At 52.4% G+C, this 19,546-nt stretch overlaps 2 protein-coding genes and 1 long non-coding RNA gene across 11 annotated transcripts in view; 2 read left to right on the top strand and 1 right to left on the bottom strand.

The window, feature by feature from the left end:
- Positions 1–4,582, top strand: part of fibpa (fibroblast growth factor (acidic) intracellular binding protein a) — a 16,397-nt gene extending 11,815 nt beyond the window's left edge. For both annotated transcript variants that reach the window (XM_067975643.1, XM_067975642.1), the window contains 5 exons: positions 476–584; positions 1,599–1,662; positions 1,815–1,901; positions 2,713–2,810; positions 4,178–4,582. In XM_067975643.1, coding sequence (XP_067831744.1) covers positions 476–584; positions 1,599–1,662; positions 1,815–1,901; positions 2,713–2,810; positions 4,178–4,247 — 428 coding nt within the window. In that variant the 3' untranslated portion in view covers positions 4,248–4,582. The remainder of the gene's footprint in view (positions 1–475; positions 585–1,598; positions 1,663–1,814; positions 1,902–2,712; positions 2,811–4,177) is intronic.
- Positions 1–19,271, bottom strand: part of LOC137306437 (uncharacterized) — a 20,805-nt gene extending 1,534 nt beyond the window's left edge. The window contains exons 1-2 of the long non-coding RNA XR_010958880.1: positions 19,184–19,271; positions 1,784–1,983 (exon numbers count right to left, since the gene is read on the bottom strand). This is a non-coding gene — a long non-coding RNA (uncharacterized lncRNA). The remainder of the gene's footprint in view (positions 1–1,783; positions 1,984–19,183) is intronic.
- Positions 19,171–19,546, top strand: part of efemp2a (EGF containing fibulin extracellular matrix protein 2a) — a 25,166-nt gene continuing 24,790 nt past the window's right edge. For 3 of the 8 annotated variants that reach the window (XM_067975639.1, XM_067975641.1, XM_067975634.1), the window contains exon 1: positions 19,174–19,253. The gene's annotated coding sequence lies outside the window, so the exon portion shown is untranslated. Of the gene's footprint in view, positions 19,254–19,292; positions 19,451–19,546 lie in introns of those variants that run through there. The other 5 variants (XM_067975640.1, XM_067975636.1, XM_067975638.1 and 2 more) reach the window with 4 other exon arrangements.

The following is a 19,546-nucleotide window of genomic DNA, read 5'->3' as shown; positions in this document are numbered from 1 at the left end:
GGATAGTGGGGCTCGAACCCACGACTTTCTGACTCGGGTGAGAGTGAGACCCATTGAGCCTCTGCCATTTGTCACCGATGTAGCAAGACTTCCGACTAAATGTGGACACTTAGTCACCGCCTCACTAATACACATACACATGCCTCCCACGTACATTGATACAACACGGTGTGCACAGTAACAGGACTTTGTAACTGTCTGCCACATCTGTCAGTGCAGTGCCTTGGAATAAATTAGCCAACACATCTGGGGCGACCGTCTGCAGTGGGTTGAAATGTTTATTTTAAAAGTCAAATCGAACGCAAAAAAAAAACTTGTAAGCCAAGACTCGTGTCCAGTCCGGATTGAGCCGATTCCCAGGATGATGCTTCCAGACCTACCCTCCCATTGTCAATGGTCTGATTCCTCCTGACTCAGAGTGGAGTGGTCTCCTAGTAGAGCAGCTTCTCACTGATGTGAATGTCATCTCTTACAGATTCCATGGTCGACGACATGGATGTTGACCTGGACAGAGAGTTCCTGCAGGATCTGAAGGACCTGAAAGTGCTGGTCACCGACAAGGACCTGCTGGACCAGCACAAAAGGTAAGGGGAGATGTCGGGATACACACAACTGGACATAGCTCCCTCTACACTGTCCCATCAAACACTCCCAGGGCAGGGCAGGTACAGCACGGGTTAGATACAGAGTAAAGCTCCCTCTACACTGTCCCATCAAACACTCCCAGGGCAGGTACAGCACGGGTTAGATACAGAGTAAAGCTCCCCCTACACTGTCCCATCAAACACTCCCAGGGCAGGTACAGCACGGGTTAGATACAGAGTAAAGCTCCCTCTACACTGTCCCATCAAACACTCCCAGGGCAGGTACAGCACGGGTTAGATACAGAGTAAAGCTCCCTCTACACTGTCCCATCAAACACTCCCAGGGCAGGTACTGCACGGGTTAGATACAGAGTAAAGCTCCCTCTACACTGTCCCATCAAACACTCCCAGGGCAGGTACTGCACGGGTTAGATACAGAGTAAAGCTCCCTCTACACTGTCCCATCAAACACTCCCAGGGCAGGTACTGCACGGGTTAGATACAGAGTAAAGCCCCCTCTACACTGTCCCATCAAACACTCCCAGGGCAGGTACTGCACGGGTTAGATACAGAGTAAAGCTCCCTCTACACTGTCCCATCAAACACTCCCAGGGCAGGTACAGCACGGGTTAGATACAGAGTAAAGCTCCCTCTACACTGTCCCATCAAACACTCCCAGGGCAGGTACTGCACGGGTTAGATACAGAGTAAAGCTCCCTCTACACTGTCCCATCAAACACTCCCGGGGCAGGTACAGCACGGGTTAGATACAGAGTAAAGCTCCCTCTACACTGTCCCATCAAACACTCCCAGGGCAGGTACAGGGTTAGATACAGAGTAAAGCTCCCTCTACACTGTCCCATCAAACACCCCCAGGGCAGGTATGGCACGGGTCAGAGAAGACATCCTGGCGTCTGACTCCGTCTTGTTGAGATAATTGACCATCTTTAAATGAATAGTAAATGATTCTGATTCTTTCCTGAATCTGCTCCCATATCTGATTTCTTCACATAGCCTGGTCTGTACTGCACTCAGGGGCAAAGTCAGCACCTTCAATGAAATGGAAACCAGCTTTAAGGTAAAGTGGAAGCTTTATTTATAAGAAACTTAGTGAAATTTATTCCTCCAAAGCAGTCGGAAGTAATTTATTGCATGTGAAGTGAGATGGGACAAAATGCCTTCTTGAAAGTCTTTCTTACCTCTGCTCTTATTTTAACATTTCCTTTCCAGACTCTTTCTCGGGGTCTGATCAACATCGCTGCAAAACTCATTCACACCAAGGACGTTCGTGATCTTTTTATTGACCTGGTGGAAAAGGTAAGTCCTCCGATTGCTTTGTCTGGTTTTTGCACCAGGGCGGAGGGATTATTCCAGCGGATTCAGGGACTTCCTCACGCACCTGTACAGTTTGATAAAGAGAATAACTTGCAGTCCTAGAAAAAGAACTTGCGTTTCCCCAGCACCTTTACTCACCTCAGGACATCAGTCAATGAAGTACTTTTGAAGTGCGGTCACTGCTCTAATGTGGAAAACATCAATTGTTTGTTCTGTTTTATTCATTATTTTTTGTAAACTCCATTTTAATTTTCATAAAGATTTTTAAAAAGGAGCAAATTTGATGCAAACCTTTTTTAAAAAAAACTTTTCGATACATATTTCATCTCCGTTACATGTTTGCACTACTAATGTAGTTTTGTGTTTGCGCTGCTGGTGCGCGGTTTTGTGTTTGCGCTGCTGATGTAGTTGTGTGTTTGCGCTGCTGGTGCGCGGTTTTGTGTTTACGCTGCTGGTGCGCAGTTGTGTGTTGCTGCTGCTGATGTAGTTTTGTGTTTGTGCTGCTGGTGCGCAGTTTTGTGTTTGCGCTGCTGGTGCGCAGTTGTGTGTTTACGCTGCTGCTGCTGATGCGCAGTTGTGTGTAGTGGGAGAGCACCACTTCTAACCAGGCCAGTGGGGGGGAGGGGAGAGGGGGGGGGGGAAGAGGGAGAGGAGTTCCCAACTTCAGGAACCCTCCGATACTTCCCCACACTCTACGCTCGATGCTGACACACTCGTCCCAGCTCCCACTCTGCACTTTAGAGAAATGTGAGCTCTCTCCTAATGACTCTTCTCCCTCTTGTGTTTCGAGCAGTTTATCGAGCCGTGTAAATCTGATCGGTGGAGCACCAACGATGTCTGCCTTTTCCTCACACAGTACACAAACACAGCCCGCGCTCTCGATGCCTTCAAGTGAGTACAGCAAGTAGAAGCTGTTGCCCATGAATGGGGAACGTTGCAGGGTGGGTTATCCCATGGGGAACTGCCTGAAAGCCAGCTTTTCACTCGTGTACGAAGCCTTTGCCCCCCCCACCCTGCCCCTTGCCCCTGCACCAATCTCTGCCCTGGGCTCCAAACTGAAGGACCGCTCTACAAAAATTTTTTCCCGATGAGCGGGCCAGGGGTTGGGCTCAGGATTCTTCAGCAGCCACCAACTACCTTTCTGTGGAGCGGGAGATCTACCCCCTCCCCCAGAGACCTGGCGATCGCCCTCCGCCCTCTGCCCCCCTCACCCCCACAACTGTTCGGGCCCGGAACACGGGCCCTACACAGTTCAAGAAGGCGGCTCACCACCACCACCTCAAGGGCAATTAGAGATGGGCAATAAATGCCGGCCTCGCCAGCGACGCCCACATCCCATGAACGAATTTTAAAAAAAGTCTTTAGTAAGTATGAATTTCTGTAAAGAAACAGAATATATAGAACCAAAAGCAATCATTAAGTAAAGTAATCGTGTCTTTTGTTTGTCTAAAAAGCAACAACGAACCCACAATAACCCCTGTTACTATCCCCATGTGCTGTTTCTGTTTTTTCTTTGAGGAGTTCATAACAAAAAAGAATTGTACTAGAGTTATATCAATTTCTCACTTGCTTTAAACAAAAGGTTTGAAAATTGAATCTTTTGGAAAAAGCAAAGGAACTCCCCAATCCTTGCAAACTGTTCATGCGCAAAATGCACTCGAATGCTCTCTCGATGTTGTGTGGTAAAAATATCCAATCAAATCCCTGGCTACTTGAGACCTTCAAGTAGAAACTTCAGTGAAGGCACTGAAAGAAAGAAAGACTTGCATTTATATAGCGCCTTTCAGGACGTCCCAAAGTGGTTCACAGCCAATGAAGTACTTTTGAAGCGTCGTCACTGTTGTAATGTAGGAAGCAATTCAATTTTTTTTTAACGTTGTAATTTATGTAAAATATGTAATTTTAATTTTTTTTGTTATTTTGGACATTAGAAATTTCAGTTACTGAGGAAAAATAATATCTGATCAAAAATTGTCCACAAATGTGCTCCACAGAGCTGTCTGGTGGTCAGAGTTCGGGACTGCAGGCAGATTCAAACCAAACTTTCTAATAAGAGTTGCAGCCTTTTGTGACTAAAAACGTGACAACGGGCTAAGTGGTCTAAATGGGGTAAAACCTATCAGAGCACCAACCAGAGATGTTACAGGCAGCTAGCAGTGTAACAGGGCTGTGGACACTAACATTAAAACCTCCATAAGGGATGTTCACATTTCGATGTTAATAATATCTAGATTATTTGCTGCATTTTATTTATCTAGGCACCAGTGTCTGTGGGAAAGATACATGGGCACCATCAAAAGTTGCATCATGAAGATGTACCATGACTGAAGACTCTGCTGCCTCCTGCCCCAGCTCGGGGAGAGCTGTGACCCTCCACCCTGGGGTTTGGAAAGAGAGACTTTGCATGAGCCCTCCGGACAGCGGGCGACGTTCATCTCCGCTCGTACCTGACGCAGAGTCTCGAGGAGAAAAGCCCCCTCACCCGTGAGAGCCTTTATGACTATTCTGCCATTTGTAACGCAGGATAGAGCAGCGAGCCTTCCTTCGAGGCAGCTTCTCTGGGTTGCAAGAGAGCGGACCTTGTACAAGGGGCGTGTTATTGCCGACCATCTGAAAGGAATGCTGTGCTGTTCGAATATTCAATAAATATTTCAATTTTTAAATCCATCTGAATATTATTGCTTCTGCCGGAGATTTGAATGATTTTGAATCTGTCTGGAGCTGGTGCTGTACAACTCTTGCATTCTTTAACTGATGGAGGGTGATTCTCCAACTTTCTCTGCTTGTCAGCACTCCTCCCGGTTCCCCTCCCCATCGTTTGACAATACATCTAAGCTTGGGAGCTAGTTAAGAAGGGCAGGCATGTCACATACAACGCCCTTTATTCTTGGGAAATCCTGTCACCCGGACGCAGCTCTGAGCCGTATGCAGACCGCCGCCTCCTGCCCGCGGGAAAAGTGATGAACATCTGACTGATGTCGGCTCGGTGACTCGGAAGGAGCCGGTGGCGTAAAAGCTGAAAGCCGCGGTCGCTGCCAAAGTTCGGGAACGGCCATCCCTGCTCTAGAAGTTGCAGCCAATCGGGTTACGGAGAATCTGCTCGCTCTCCAATTGGCGCGGGAAGGCAGTGAACCCACGCGGGTGGACGTGTCGGACGACCGATGGTGGGAGCCAACCAGTGTTGGCGATCCTCGTGACTCCTCATGCTGTACAGAAGCCTCGTGGAGGCTGAGGTGGCCCCCGACTGGGTCCATGAGAGCTTTCAGGACTGAGATCGATAGATATTTGTTGGGGAAGGGTATCAAGGGATATCGAGCAAAGGTGGGAAAATGGAGTTGGGGTGCAGATCAGCCATGATCTAATTGAATGGCGGAACAGGCTCGAGGGGCTGAATGGCCTCCTGCTGGACCTAATCCCAGATTCCCTTCCTGGACCCCATGTTAGCTCATATTGTTAATGGTTCCCTCTCCTCAGTTACTCTCCCCCTCCCCTTCAAATCAGCTGTCATCACCGACCTCTTCAAAAATCCCACCCCTGATCCCCCTCTAACTTTGCAAACTATTGCCCCATCTCCCACCTCCCCTTCCTCTCAAGTTCTTGAACGTGTTGTCGCCTCCCAAATCCGTGCCCATCTTTCCTGCAACTCCCTGCTTGAACCTCTCCAATCAGGTTTCCGCCTCTGCCATAGCCCCAATCAATGTCACAGATAACATCCAATGTGACTCTGACCCTGGTAAACTATCCCTCCTCATCCTTCTCGACCTGTCTGCAGCACAGAAGGAGGCCGTTCGGCCCATCGAGCCCGTGCCGGCTCTTTGTAAGAGCAATCCAGTTAGTCCCACTCCCCTTGCTCTTTCCCCGAGCAGAGAAGGTTGCGAGGAGATTTGATAGAAGTGTTCAAAATCATGAAGGGTCCAGACAAAGTAAATAAAGAGAAACTGTTCCCATTGGTGGAAGGGTTGAGAACCAGAGGGCACAGATTTAAGGGTGATTGGCAAAAGAACCAAAGGTGACACGAGGAGAAACTTTTTTTACGCAGCGAGTTGTTATGATCGGGAACGCGCTGTCTGAAAGGGCGGTGGAAGCAGATTCAATCGTGGCTTTCAAAAAGGAATTGGGTAAATACTTGAAGGGAAAAAATTTGCAGGGCTACGGGGAAAGAGCGGGAGAGTGGGACTGACTGGATTGCTCTCACAAAGCTCGATGGGCTGAATGGCCTCCATCTGTGCTGTAACCATTCCATGGTTCTATGAAAGGCGCTGTATAAATGCAAGTTATTGTGATATTCCTAGAAATCTGCTCGGTCGTTTCCTCCCTCTTCCCACCAGCACACCCCCCCCCCCAACTGCAAGAACAGGGGTAGTGAACGTGAGCTGAGACACACACAATCTGAGTCAGCTTTTGACCAGGACTATGTGCCGTTTGCCAGCCTGTGTGACAGAGTGCATGCCTGTCAGCATTTGAGTGAGGTGACGCTCCATTTAATTCTAGCCACCCTCCACTTTGTGGTCTGTGCTCAGTAATTATGTGCCCAGAAAGGCATGAAGCTGGCGATTAGATCAGCCCATGATTACAGGCGCTGCACAGCCAACATGGGACCGAGCTCCTGAGTCACTTCTGTGGCAGTGGGCGGACTGGATGTCCCGCATTCAAAACACTCCGAGGGACCTGACCGCAGCTTCTGAGATCGAAGCGAATCGGAAATAAGAATGGGAAACGGACGCGCCCAGAAATTTGTGTGTTTTTCAGGCAAGACACGATTGCTGCCGCGCCCAATAGCGCGGGCAAAATACGCATGCCCATTGCGCGCAGGAGGTGCACCGCCCGCCATATTGGTTAGGGCGCTCCTGAAATCTCAATCTGCGAATCGGGGCCTAACGCCCACCTCCTGCCTGTTTGTGAATTTGATCCATGACTGACTGCAGTTCAGCTCAGCACAGTCAATCCCATCCCTGCCCAATCCCACAGTTAATCCCATCCCTGCCCAATCCCACAGTCAATCCCATCCCTGCCCAATCCCACAGTCAATCCCATCCCTGCCCAATCCCATCCCTGACCAATCCCATCCCTGCCCAATCCCCAGAGTCAATCCCATCCCTGCCCAATCCCCAGAGTCAATCCCATCCCTGCCCAATCCCCAGAGTCAATCCCATCCCTGCCCAATCCCACAGTCAATCCCATCCCTGCCCAATCCCACAGTCAATCCCATCCCTGACCAATCCCAGTCAATCCCATCCCTGCCCAATCCACAGAGTCAATCCCATCCTTGCTCAATCCCACAGTCAAGCCCAACCCTATCCAATCCCATCCCTGACCAATCCCAGTCAATCCCATCCCTGCCCAATCCCACAGTCAATCCCATCCCTGCCCAATCCCACAGTCAATCCCATCCCTGCCCAATCCCACAGTCAATCCCATCCCTGACCAATCCCATCCCTGACCAATCCCAGTCAATCCCATCCCTGCCCAATCCACAGAGTCAATCCCATCCTTGCTCAATCCCACAGTCAAGCCCAACCCTATCCAATCCCACCCCTGACCAATCCCAGTCAATCCCATCCCTGCCCAATCCACAGAGTCAATCCCATCCCTGCTCAATCCCACAGTCAAGCCCAACCCTATCCAATCCCACCCCTGTCCAATCCCACAGTCAATCCCACCCCTGTCCAATCCCACCCCTGTCCAATCCCACCCCTGTCCAATCCCACCCCTGTCCAATCCCACCCCTGTCCAATCCCACCCCTGTCCAATCCCATCCCTGCCCAATCCCACAGTCAATCCCATCCCTGCCCAATCCCACAGTCAAGCCCAACCCTATCCAATCCCACCCCTGACCAATCCCAGTCAATCCCATCCCTGCCCAATCCCACAGTCAATCCCATCCCTGCCCAATCCCACAGTCAATCCCATCCCTGACCAATCCCATCCCTGACCAATCCCAGTCAATCCCATCCCTGCCCAATCCACAGAGTCAATCCCATCCCTGCTCAATCCCACAGTCAAGCCCAACCCTATCCAATCCCACCCCTGTCCAATCCCACAGTCAATCCCACCCCTGTCCAATCCCACCCCTGTCCAATCCCACCCCTGTCCAATCCCACAGTCAATCCCATCCCTGCCCAATCCCCAGAGTCAATCCCATCCCTGCCCAATCCCCAGAGTCAATCCCATCCCTGTCCAATCCCACAGTCAATCCCATCCCTGTCCAATCCCACAGTCAATCCCATCCCTGTCCAATCCCACAGTCAATCCCACCCCTGTCCAATCCCACAGTCAATCCCACCCCTGTCCAATCCCACAGTCAATCTCATCCCTGTCCAATCCCACAGTCAATCCCATCCCTGTCCAATCCCACAGTCAATCCCATCCCTGTCCAATCCCACAGTCAATCCCACCCCTGTCCAATCCCACAGTCAATCCCACCCCTGTCCAATCCCACCCCTGTCCAATCCCACCCCTGTCCAATCCCACCCCTGTCCAATCCCACCCCTGTCCAATCCCACCCCTGTCCAAGCCCCACAGTCAGTCTCCACAGTCAATCCCATCCCTGCCCAATCCTAATTTTCCATCACTGGGTTTTCTTTCTAACATCAATTCTGAAGCTGCAGATTCCGCTCACCGTTGTAAGGGTTAAGGTTCAGTCAATACGGAGGATCTAAACCCGGGCAGTTACGCCTTAGTGGTTTCATTCTTGGCGCCACCTAACTATAGCTGGAGAGCTCTCAGCCCCGTATTTGATGTGGTGCCTGTAAACGTCTAAAGGGTGGGCAATGGGGGGAGGGATGGGAAAGTGTAGAAGCCGTATTGGATGCACCATACCCACACATATTATATCCCCCGCAATTGAGGCAGTTGGTAATAATGCATGATTGGAACCACATGTCAGGGAGTTCGTCTTTAAATAACTTCGAAGCTTCAAAGATGGGGCAGTGAGGTAGGTGGAGCCTGATTGGTGTAATGGTGGAGGGCTGGAGGGAGGCTCTTACTCTCCGAGCCCCAGCCACACCAACAAAGCACAGAGACTCCGCCATTACACAGCTGCTTCGGTCCATCCGCTGATCACCTTCCGCCCCTCCCATTAAACAATCCCCCCCCCTCCCCACCCCTGCCATCTGTGTATCTCCTATGAGGAGCTTCACACTCCTGTACCATGGGAGGGGAGCTGGTCCATTCACAGGCATTTGCTAACAGCACCTGCAAACTACAACAGCTGGTCAGAGGTCCACTACCCATAACCTCACCTGAAGAGAAGGTGGGTCGATCGATCTCTCTATCTCCTCTCTCGATCTCTACCTCTCCATCTCCTCTCTCGATCTCTACCTCTCCATCTCCTCTCTCGATCTCTACCTCTCCATCTCCTCTCTCGATCTCCACCTCTCCATCTCCTCTCTCGATCTCTACCTCTCCATCTCCTCTCTCGATCTCTACCTCTCCATCTCCTCTCTCGATCTCCACCTCTCCATCTCCTCTCTCGATCTCTACCTCTCCATCTCCTCTCTCGATCTCTACCTCTCCATCTCCTCCTCTCCATCTCCTCTCTCGATCTCTACCTCTCCATCTCCTCTCTCGATCTCTACCTCTCCATCTCCTCCTCTCCATCTCCTCTCTCGATCTCTACCTCTCCATCTCCTCTCTCGATCTCTACCTCTCCATCTCCTCTCTCCATCTCTACCTCTCCATCTCCTCTCTCCATCTCCTCCTCTCCATCTCCTCTCTCGATCTCTACCTCTCCATCTCCTCTCTCGATCTCTACCTCTCCATCTCCTCTCTCGATCTCTACCTCTCCATCTCCTCTCTCGATCTCCACCTCTCCATCTCCTCTCTCGATCTCTACCTCTCCATCTCCACCTCTCCATCTCTACCTCTCCATCTCCTCTCTCGATCTCTACCTCTCCATCTCCTCTCTCGATCTCTACCTCTCCATCTCCTCTCTCGATCTCTACCTCTCCATCTCCTCTCTCGATCTCTACCTCTCCATCTCCTCTCTCGATCTCTACCTCTCCATCTCCTCTCTCGATCTCTACCTCTCCATCTCCTCTCTCGATCTCTACCTCTCCATCTCCTCTCTCGATCTCTACCTCTCCATCTCCTCTCTCGATCTCTACCTCTCCATCTCCTCTCTCGATCTCTACCTCTCCATCTCCTCTCTCGATCTCTACCTCTCCATCTCCTCTCTCGATCTCTACCTCTCCATCTCCTCTCTCGATCTCTACCTCTCCATCTCCTCTCTCGATCTCTACCTCTCCATCTCCTCTCTCGATCTCTACCTCTCCATCTCCTCTCTCGATCTCTACCTCTCCATCTCCTCTCTCGATCTCTACCTCTCCATCTCCTCTCTCGATCTCTACCTCTCCATCTCCTCTCTCGATCTCTACCTCTCCATCTCCTCTCTCGATCTCTACCTCTCCATCTCCTCTCTCGATCTCTACCTCTCCATCTCCTCTCTCGATCTCTACCTCTCCATCTCCTCTCTCGATCTCTACCTCTCCATCTCCTCTCTCGATCTCTACCTCTCCATCTCCTCTCTCGATTTCTACCTCTCTCTATCTCCTCTCTCGATCTCTACCTCTCCATCTCCTCTATCTCCTCTCTCGATCTCTACCTCTCTCTAGCTCCTCTCTCGCTCTCTCTATCTCCTCTCTCGATCTCTACCTCTCTCTATCTCCTCTCTCAATCTCTACCTCTCTAGATCTCTACCTCTCCATCTCCTCTCTCCATCTCTATCTCCTCTCTCGATCTCTACCTCTCTATCTCCTCTCTATCCATCTCCTCTATCTCCTCTCTCGATCTCTACCTCTCTCTAGCTCCTCTCTCGCTCTCTCTATCTCCTCTCTCGATCTCTACCTCTCTCTATCTCCTCTCTCAATCTCTACCTCTCTAGATCTCTACCTCTCCATCTCCTCTCTCGATCTCTATCTCCTCTCTCGATTTCTACCTCTCTATCTCCTCTCTATCCATCTCCTCTCTCAATCTCTACCTCTCTATCTCCTCTCTCAATCTCTACCTCTCTATCTCCTCTCTCTATCTCTACCTCTCTATCTCCTCTCTTTCTTTCTATCTCCTCTCTTTCTATCTCCTCTCTTTCTATCTCCTCTCTTTCTATCTCCTCTCTTTCTATCTCCTCTCTCAATCTCTACCTCGATCTCCTCTCTCTACCGCGATCTCGATCTCTCTCTACCTCTCGATCTCCTCTCTCTACCTCTCGATCTCCTCTCTCTACCTCTCGATCTCCTCTCTCTACCTCTCGATCTCCTCTCTCTACCTCTCGATCTCCTCTCTCTATCTCTACCTCTCTATCCTCTCTCTCCTCTCTTTCTATCTCCTCTCTCGATCTCTACCTCAATCTCCTCTCTCTACCTCCTCTCTCTACCTCTCGACCTCCTCTCTCTCTACCTCTCGACCTCCTCTCTCTCTACCTCTCGACCTCCTCTCTCTCTACCTCTCGACCTCCTCTCTCTCTACCTCTCGACCTCCTCTCTCTCTACCTCTCGACCTCCTCTCTCTCTACCTCTCGACCTCCTCTCTCTCTACCTCTCGACCTCCTCTCTCTCTACCTCTCGACCTCCTCTCTCTCTACCTCTCGACCTCCTCTCTCTCTACCTCTCGACCTCCTCTCTCTCTACCTCTCGACCTCCTCTCTCTCTACCTCTCGATCTCTCTATCTCTACCTCTCGATCTCTCTATCTCTACCTCTCGATCTCTACCTCAATCTCCTCTCTCTACCGAGATCTGGATCTCCTCTCTCTACCTCTCGACCTCTCTCTCTACCTCTCGACCTCTCTCTCTACCTCTCGACCTCTCTCTCTACCTCTCGACCTCCTCTCTCTCTACCACGATCTCGATCTCCTCTCTCTCTACCGCGATCTCGATCTCCTCTCTCTCTACCGCGATCTCGATCTCCTCTCTCTCTACCGCGATCTCGATCTCCTCTCTCTCTACCGCGATCTCGATCTCCTCTCTCTCTACCTCTCGATCTCCTCTCTCTCCACCTCTCGACCTCCTCTCTCTCCCTACCTCTCGACCTCCTCTCTCTCCCTACCTCTCGACCTCCTCTCTCTCCCTACCTCTCGACCTCCTCTCTCTCCCTACCTCTCGACCTCCTCTCTCTCCCTACCTCTCGACCTCCTCTCTCTCCCTACCTCTCGACCTCCTCTCTCTCCCTACCTCTCGACCTCCTCTCTCTCGACCTCCTCTCTCTCCCTACCTCTCGACCTCCTCTCTCTCCCTACCTCTCGACCTCCTCTCTCTCCCCACCTCTCGACCTCCTCTCTCTCCCTACCTCTCGACCTCCTCTCTCTCCCTACCTCTCGACCTCCTCTCTCTCCCCACCTCTCGACCTCCTCTCTCTCCCTACCTCTCGACCTCCTCTCTCTCCCTACCTCTCGACCTCCTCTCTCTCCCTACCTCTCGACCTCCTCTCTCTCCCTACCTCTCGACCTCCTCTCTCTCCCTACCTCTCGACCTCCTCTCTCTCCCTACCTCTCGACCTCCTCTCTCTCCCTACCTCTCGACCTCCTCTCTCTCTCTCTCTACCTCTCGACCTCCTCTCTCTCTCTCTCTACCTCTCGACCTCCTCTCTCTCCCTACCTCTCGACCTCCTCTCTCTCTCTCCCTACCTCTCGACCTCCTCTCTCTCCCTACCTCTCGACCTCCTCTCTCTCCCTACCTCTCGACCTCCTCTCTCTCCCTACCTCTCGACCTCCTCTCTCTCCCTACCTCTCGACCTCCTCTCTCTCCCTACCTCTCGACCTCCTCTCTCTCTCTCCATACCTCTCGACCTCCTCTCTCTCTCTCCATACCTCTCGACCTCCTCTCTCTCTCTCCCTACCTCTCGACCTCCTCTCTCTCTCTCCCTACCTCTCGACCTCCTCTCTCTCTCTCCCTACCTCTCGACCTCTCTCTCTACCTCTCGACCTCCTCTCTCTCTACCGCGATCTCGATCTCCTCTCTCTCTACCGCGATCTCGATCTCCTCTCTCTCTACCGCGATCTCGATCTCCTCTCTCTCTACCGCGATCTCGATCTCCTCTCTCTCTACCGCGATCTCGATCTCCTCTCTCTCTACCTCTCGATCTCCTCTCTCTCCACCTCTCGACCTCCTCTCTCTCCCTACCTCTCGACCTCCTCTCTCTCCCTACCTCTCGACCTCCTCTCTCTCCCTACCTCTCGACCTCCTCTCTCTCCCTACCTCTCGACCTCCTCTCTCTCCCTACCTCTCGACCTCCTCTCTCTCCCTACCTCTCGACCTCCTCTCTCTCCCTACCTCTCGACCTCCTCTCTCTCCCTACCTCTCGACCTCCTCTCTCTCGACCTCCTCTCTCTCCCTACCTCTCGACCTCCTCTCTCTCCCTACCTCTCGACCTCCTCTCTCTCCCCACCTCTCGACCTCCTCTCTCTCCCTACCTCTCGACCTCCTCTCTCTCCCTACCTCTCGACCTCCTCTCTCTCCCCACCTCTCGACCTCCTCTCTCTCCCTACCTCTCGACCTCCTCTCTCTCTCTACCTCTCGACCTCCTCTCTCTCCCTACCTCTCGACCTCCTCTCTCTCCCTACCTCTCGACCTCCTCTCTCTCGACCTCCTCTCTCTCCCTACCTCTCGACCTCCTCTCTCTCCCTACCTCTCGACCTCCTCTCTCTCCCTACCTCTCGACCTCCTCTCTCTCCCTACCTCTCGACCTCCTCTCTCTCCCTACCTCTCGACCTCCTCTCTCTCCCTACCTCTCGACCTCCTCTCTCTCCCTACCTCTCGACCTCCTCTCTCTCCCTACCTCTCGACCTCCTCTCTCTCCCTACCTCTCGACCTCCTCTCTCTCTCTCTCTACCTCTCGACCTCCTCTCTCTCTCTCTCTACCTCTCGACCTCCTCTCTCTCCCTACCTCTCGACCTCCTCTCTCTCTCTCCCTACCTCTCGACCTCCTCTCTCTCCCTACCTCTCGACCTCCTCTCTCTCCCTACCTCTCGACCTCCTCTCTCTCCCTACCTCTCGACCTCCTCTCTCTCCCTACCTCTCGACCTCCTCTCTCTCCCTACCTCTCGACCTCCTCTCTCTCCCTACCTCTCGACCTCCTCTCTCTCTCTCCATACCTCTCGACCTCCTCTCTCTCTCTCCATACCTCTCGACCTCCTCTCTCTCTCTCCATACCTCTCGACCTCCTCTCTCTCTCTCCCTACCTCTCGACCTCCTCTCTCTCTCTCCCTACCTCTCGACCTCCTCTCTCTCTCTCCCTACCTCTCGACCTCCTCTCTCTCTCTCCCTACCTCTCGACCTCCTCTCTCTCTCTCCCTACCTCTCAACCTCCTCTCTCTCTCTCCCTACCTCTCAACCTCCTCTCTCTCTCTCCCTACCTCTCGATCTGTTTAGCTCCTATCTCTCTCCACATACGGGAGGTGCAGGCCTGCCTGTGAAATGCTTGGGCTGATGTCACCGTGTGTCCAACATGACTGAAAACCTCTACATTTAAAAGGCTTTTTCCACAAACCGATCTCAACCACAAAGCAGCAATTGCCTTAAGCACCCAGGGCTAGGGAGGGGAACACCAGTCAGTGACAGGGTACAGAGCAGGGCAATGTGATGCTTCAGTTATATAAATCTCTGATCAGACTCCATCTGGAGACACTGCCTTCAGTTCTGGGCGCTGCCCCTCGGGAAGGATATATTGGCCTTGGAGGGGGTGCAGTGCAGATTCACCAGAATGATACCGGGGCTAAAAGAATTAAATTATGAGGACAGGTTGCACAGACTAGGCTTGTATTCCCTCGACTGAGGGGTGATCTAATCGAGGTGTTTAAGATGATTAAAGGATTTGATAGGGTCGATAGAGAGAAACTATTTCCTCTGGGTGGAGGGAGTCCAGAACAAGGGGGGGAGAACCTTAAAATTAGAGCCAGGCCGTTCAGGGGTGATGTCAGGAAGCGTTTCTTCACACAAAGGGGAGTGGAAATCTGGAACTCTCTCCCCCCAAAAGCTGTTGAGGCTGGGGGTCAATTGGAAATTTCAAAGCTGAGATTGATCGATTTTGTTGGGTGAGGGAATAAGGGTTCCCAAGGCGGGTAAATGGAGTTAAGATACAGATCAGCCATGATCGAATTGAATGGCGGAACGGGCTCGAGACTGAGATCACACTGACCGCGGTCTGAGATCACACTGACCGAGTCCTGAGATCAAACTGACCACGGTCTGAGATCACACCGAGCGAGTCCTGAGATCGCACTGACCCCGCCCGGTCTGAGATCGCACTGACCCCGCCCGGTCTGAGATCGCACTGACCGAATCCTGAGATCACACTGACCGCGGTCTGAGATCACACTGACCGAGTCCTGAGATCACACTGACCCCGGTCTGAGATCACACTGACCGAGTCCTGAGATCACACTGACCACGGTCTGAGATCACACCGAGCGAGTCCTGAGATCACACCGAGCGAGTCCTGAGATCACACCGAGCGAGTCCTGAGATCACACTGACCGCGGTCTGAGATCACACTGACCGAGTCCTGAGATCAAACTGACCACGGTCTGAGATCGCACTGACCCCGCCCGGTCTGAGATCGCACTGACCGAGTCCTGAGATCGCACTGACCGAGTCCTGAGATCACACCGACCGAGTCCTGAGATCGCACTGACCACGGTCTGAGATCGCACTGACCGAGTCCTGAGATCACACTGACCGAGTCCTGAGATCGCACTGACCGCGGTCTGAGATCGCACTGACCGAGTCCTGAGATCGCACTGACCCCGCCCGGTCTGAGATCACACTGACCGAGTCCTGAGATCACACTGACCGAGTCCTGAGATCGCACTGACCCCGCCCGGTCTGAGATCGCACTGACCGAGTCCTGAGATCACACTGACCGAGTCCTGAGATCACACTGACCGCGGTCTGAGATCACACTGACCGAGTCCTGAGATCACACTGACCACGGTCTGAGATCACAATGACCGCGGTCTGAGATCGCACTGACCGAGTCCTGAGATCGCACTGACCGAGTCCTGAGATCACACTGACCGCGGTCTGAGATCACACTGACCGCGGTCTGAGATCACACTGACCGCGGTCTGAGATCACACTAATCGCAGGCTGAGTTCACACTGACCGCGGTCTGAGATCACACTGACCGCGGTCTGAGATCACACTGACCGCGGTCTGAGATCACACTGACCGCGGTCTGAGATCACACTGACCGCGGTCTGAGATCACACTAATCGCAGGCTGAGTTCACACTGACCGCGGTCTGAGATCACACTAATCGCAGGCTGAGTTTACACTGACCGCCGTCTGAGATCACACTAATTGCCGTCTGAGATCACACTGACCGAGTCCTGAGATCACACTGACCGAGTCCTGAGATCACACTGACCGCGGTCTGAGATCACACTGACCGCGGTCTGAGATCACACCGACCGCGGTCTGAGATCACACCGACCGCGGTCTGAGATCACACCGACCGCGGTCTGAGATCACACCGACCGCGGTCTGAGATCACACTGACCGAGTCCTGAGATCACACCGACCGAGTCCTGAGATCGCACTGACCACGGTCTGAGATCGCACTGACCCCGCCCGGTCTGAGATCGCACTGACCGAGTCCTGAGATCACATTGACCGAGTCCTGAGATCACACTGACCGCGGTCTGAGATCACACTGACCGAGTCCTGAGATCACACTGACCGAGTCCTGAGATCGCACTGACCCCGCCCGGTCTGAGATCGCACTGACCGAGTCCTGAGATCACACTGACCGAGTCCTGAGATCACACTGACCGCGGTCTGAGATCACATTGACCGCGGTCTGAGATCACACTGACCGAGTCCTGAGATCGCACTGACCGAGTCCTGAGATCGCACTGACCCCGCCCGGTCTGAGATCGCACTGACCGAGTCCTGAGATCACACTGACCCCGCCCGGTCTGAGATCACACTGACCGAGTCCTGAGATCGCACTGACCCCGCCCGGTCTGAGATCGCACTGACCGAGTCCTGAGATCACACTGACCGAGTCCTGAGATCACACTGACCGCGGTCTGAGATCACACTGACCGCGGTCTGAGATCACACTGACCAAGTCCTGAGATCGCACTGACCGAGTCCTGAGATCACACTGACCCCGCCCGGTCTGAGATCGCACTGACCGAGTCCTGAGATCACACTGACCGAGTCCTGAGATCGCACTGACCCCGCCCGGTCTGAGATCGCAATGACCGAGTCCTGAGATCACAATGATCGCGGTCTGAGATCACAATGACCGTGGTCTGAGATCACACTGACCGAGTCCTGAGATCACACTGACCGCGGTCTGAGATCACACTGACCGAGTCCTGAGATCACACTGACCGCGGTCTGAGATCACACTGACCGCGGTCTGAGATCACACTAATCGCAGGCTGAGTTCACACTGACCGCCGTCTGAGATCACACTAATTGCCGTCTGAGATCACACTGACCGAGTCCTGAGATCACACTGACCGAGTCCTGAGATCACACTGACCGAGTCCTGAGATCACACTGACCGCGGTCTGAGATCACACTGACCGAGTCCTGAGATCACACTGACCGCGGTCTGAGATCACACTGACCGAGTCCTGAGATCACACTAATCGCAGTCTGAGATCACATTGACCGAGTCCTGAGATCACACTGACCGAGTCCTGAGATCACACTAATCGCAGTCTGAGATCACATTGACCGAGTCCTGAGATCACACTGACCGAGTCCTGAGATCACACTGACCGAGTCCTGAGATCACACTGACCGCGGTCTGAGATCACACTGACCGAGTCCTGAGATCACACCGACCGAGTCCTGAGATCACACTGACCACAGGCTGAGTTCACACTGACCGAGTCCTGAGACCACACTGACCGCGGTCTGAGATCACACTGACCGAGTCCTGAGATCACACTGACCGCGGTCTGAGATCACACTGACCGAGTCCTGTGATCACACTGACCGCGGTCTGAGATCACACTGACCGCGGTCTGAGATCACACTGACCGCGGTCTGAGATCACACTGACCGAGTCCTGAGACCACACTGACCGAGTCCTGAGATCACACTGACCCCGGTCTGAGACCACACTGACCGAGTCCTGAGACCACACTGACCGAGTCCTGAGATCACACTGACCGAGTCCTGTGATCACACTGACCGCGGTCTGAGATCACACTGACCGCGGTCTGAGATCACACTGACCGAGTCCTGAGACCACACTGACCGAGTCCTGAGATCACACTGACCCCGGTCTGAGACCACACTGACCGAGTCCTGAGACCACACTGACCGAGTCCTGAGCTCACACTGACCCCGGTCTGAGATCACACTGACCGAGTCCTGAGACCACACTGACCGAGTCCTGAGACGAACAGGGATGAGAATTGAGTGATTTCCCTCTAAAGGGGAAGAAGCAGAGAGAGAAACATAAATAACAGTAGAGTTTGTCAATGATTAGATTCCCTGTCCGTCGACCACATCACACGAGCTTCTGTTAATCACTCTGCTGTTCTACACATGTTCATGAGCTGCCCAGATTCCCTCTGTACCTAGAACTTTTACAGTGAATTCCTGGTCTGTAAATCACTCCCTACGAGGGAGCACACCCTTCAGCCCCACATCAAGTCCTGTTTTGTTTGATTGTTGTTCGAAACTGGAAACGAAAAGAGAGACAGCCCTCGGTAATCTGTGTGTGTGTGTGTGTGTGTCTGTGTGTTGTTGGCCCTTTTGGGAACTTGGCGCAGCTGAATAAAGCACTGAGCTCACACCCTACTCCCAGCCACCAAAGAGTTAATGCTGCATGTTTGACATCTGTTATTAGCTAAAGATAACCAGGTGGGAGTTGGCAGGAGGCTGAGCTGTTTGGCAAACACACAGGAATTCAGAACTGGAGTGAGAGAGGGGAAGGAATAGGAGAGGGAGAGTGAGATAGCGAGGTACAAAGAGAGAGAGAGAGAGAGAGGTACAGAGAGAGAGAGAGAGTGAGAGACGGACAGGGAGAGAGAGAGAGAGACATGGAGAGCCAGAGAGAGAAATAGAGAGAAAAACAGAGAGACACACAGAGAGACAGACAGAGACAGAAAAACAGAGAAAGTAGAGAGGGAAAGAGAGAGAGAGACAGAAAGAGAGAAAGACAGACAGAAAGAGAGACAGAGAGACAGACAGACGGTCACAGAGAGAGAGAGAGAGAGAAAGTTTTCTTACTCCAGCTTCTTCCAAACATTTACATGTACCAGTTCACGAATCAGCACCTCTCGCTTAACTGACTGTTTTCTCACCGGCAAGAATTCAGGATCACTAGGAGGGCGTGAGGCCTGTTCCACCCATACAGTCTGCAAACGTTCACTGGTAAGTACTTTATAAAGAAAAGCTCTATTTGGAAACCGGAAACGGGTCACTTGAGGTGGCTGGTGAAAGTTACAAGAGGTTTTCTTTTTTGGAAGTTTTTTTTTCTTACATGAAAGGTCGACTGAAATGAAGAATGTTTCAAATCAACAGCGAGTGAGGAGGGTTTGAGCTGAAAGCATAGAGAGAATGTACACAAGGTGAGAGAAACGGGTGAGAAACAGTAATCACACATCACAGCCTCCAGCGACAGAGAGTGAGGACAGTTATTACATTGTACAAACTGAAAGGCACAA

Source organism: Heptranchias perlo, chromosome 43 (genome assembly GCF_035084215.1).
Source record: "Heptranchias perlo isolate sHepPer1 chromosome 43, sHepPer1.hap1, whole genome shotgun sequence".
NCBI classification, from domain to species: domain Eukaryota; kingdom Metazoa; phylum Chordata; class Chondrichthyes; order Hexanchiformes; family Hexanchidae; genus Heptranchias; species Heptranchias perlo.
Note: the sequence above shows the minus strand (reverse complement) of the source record. Positions and strands in the feature narration are given on the sequence as shown.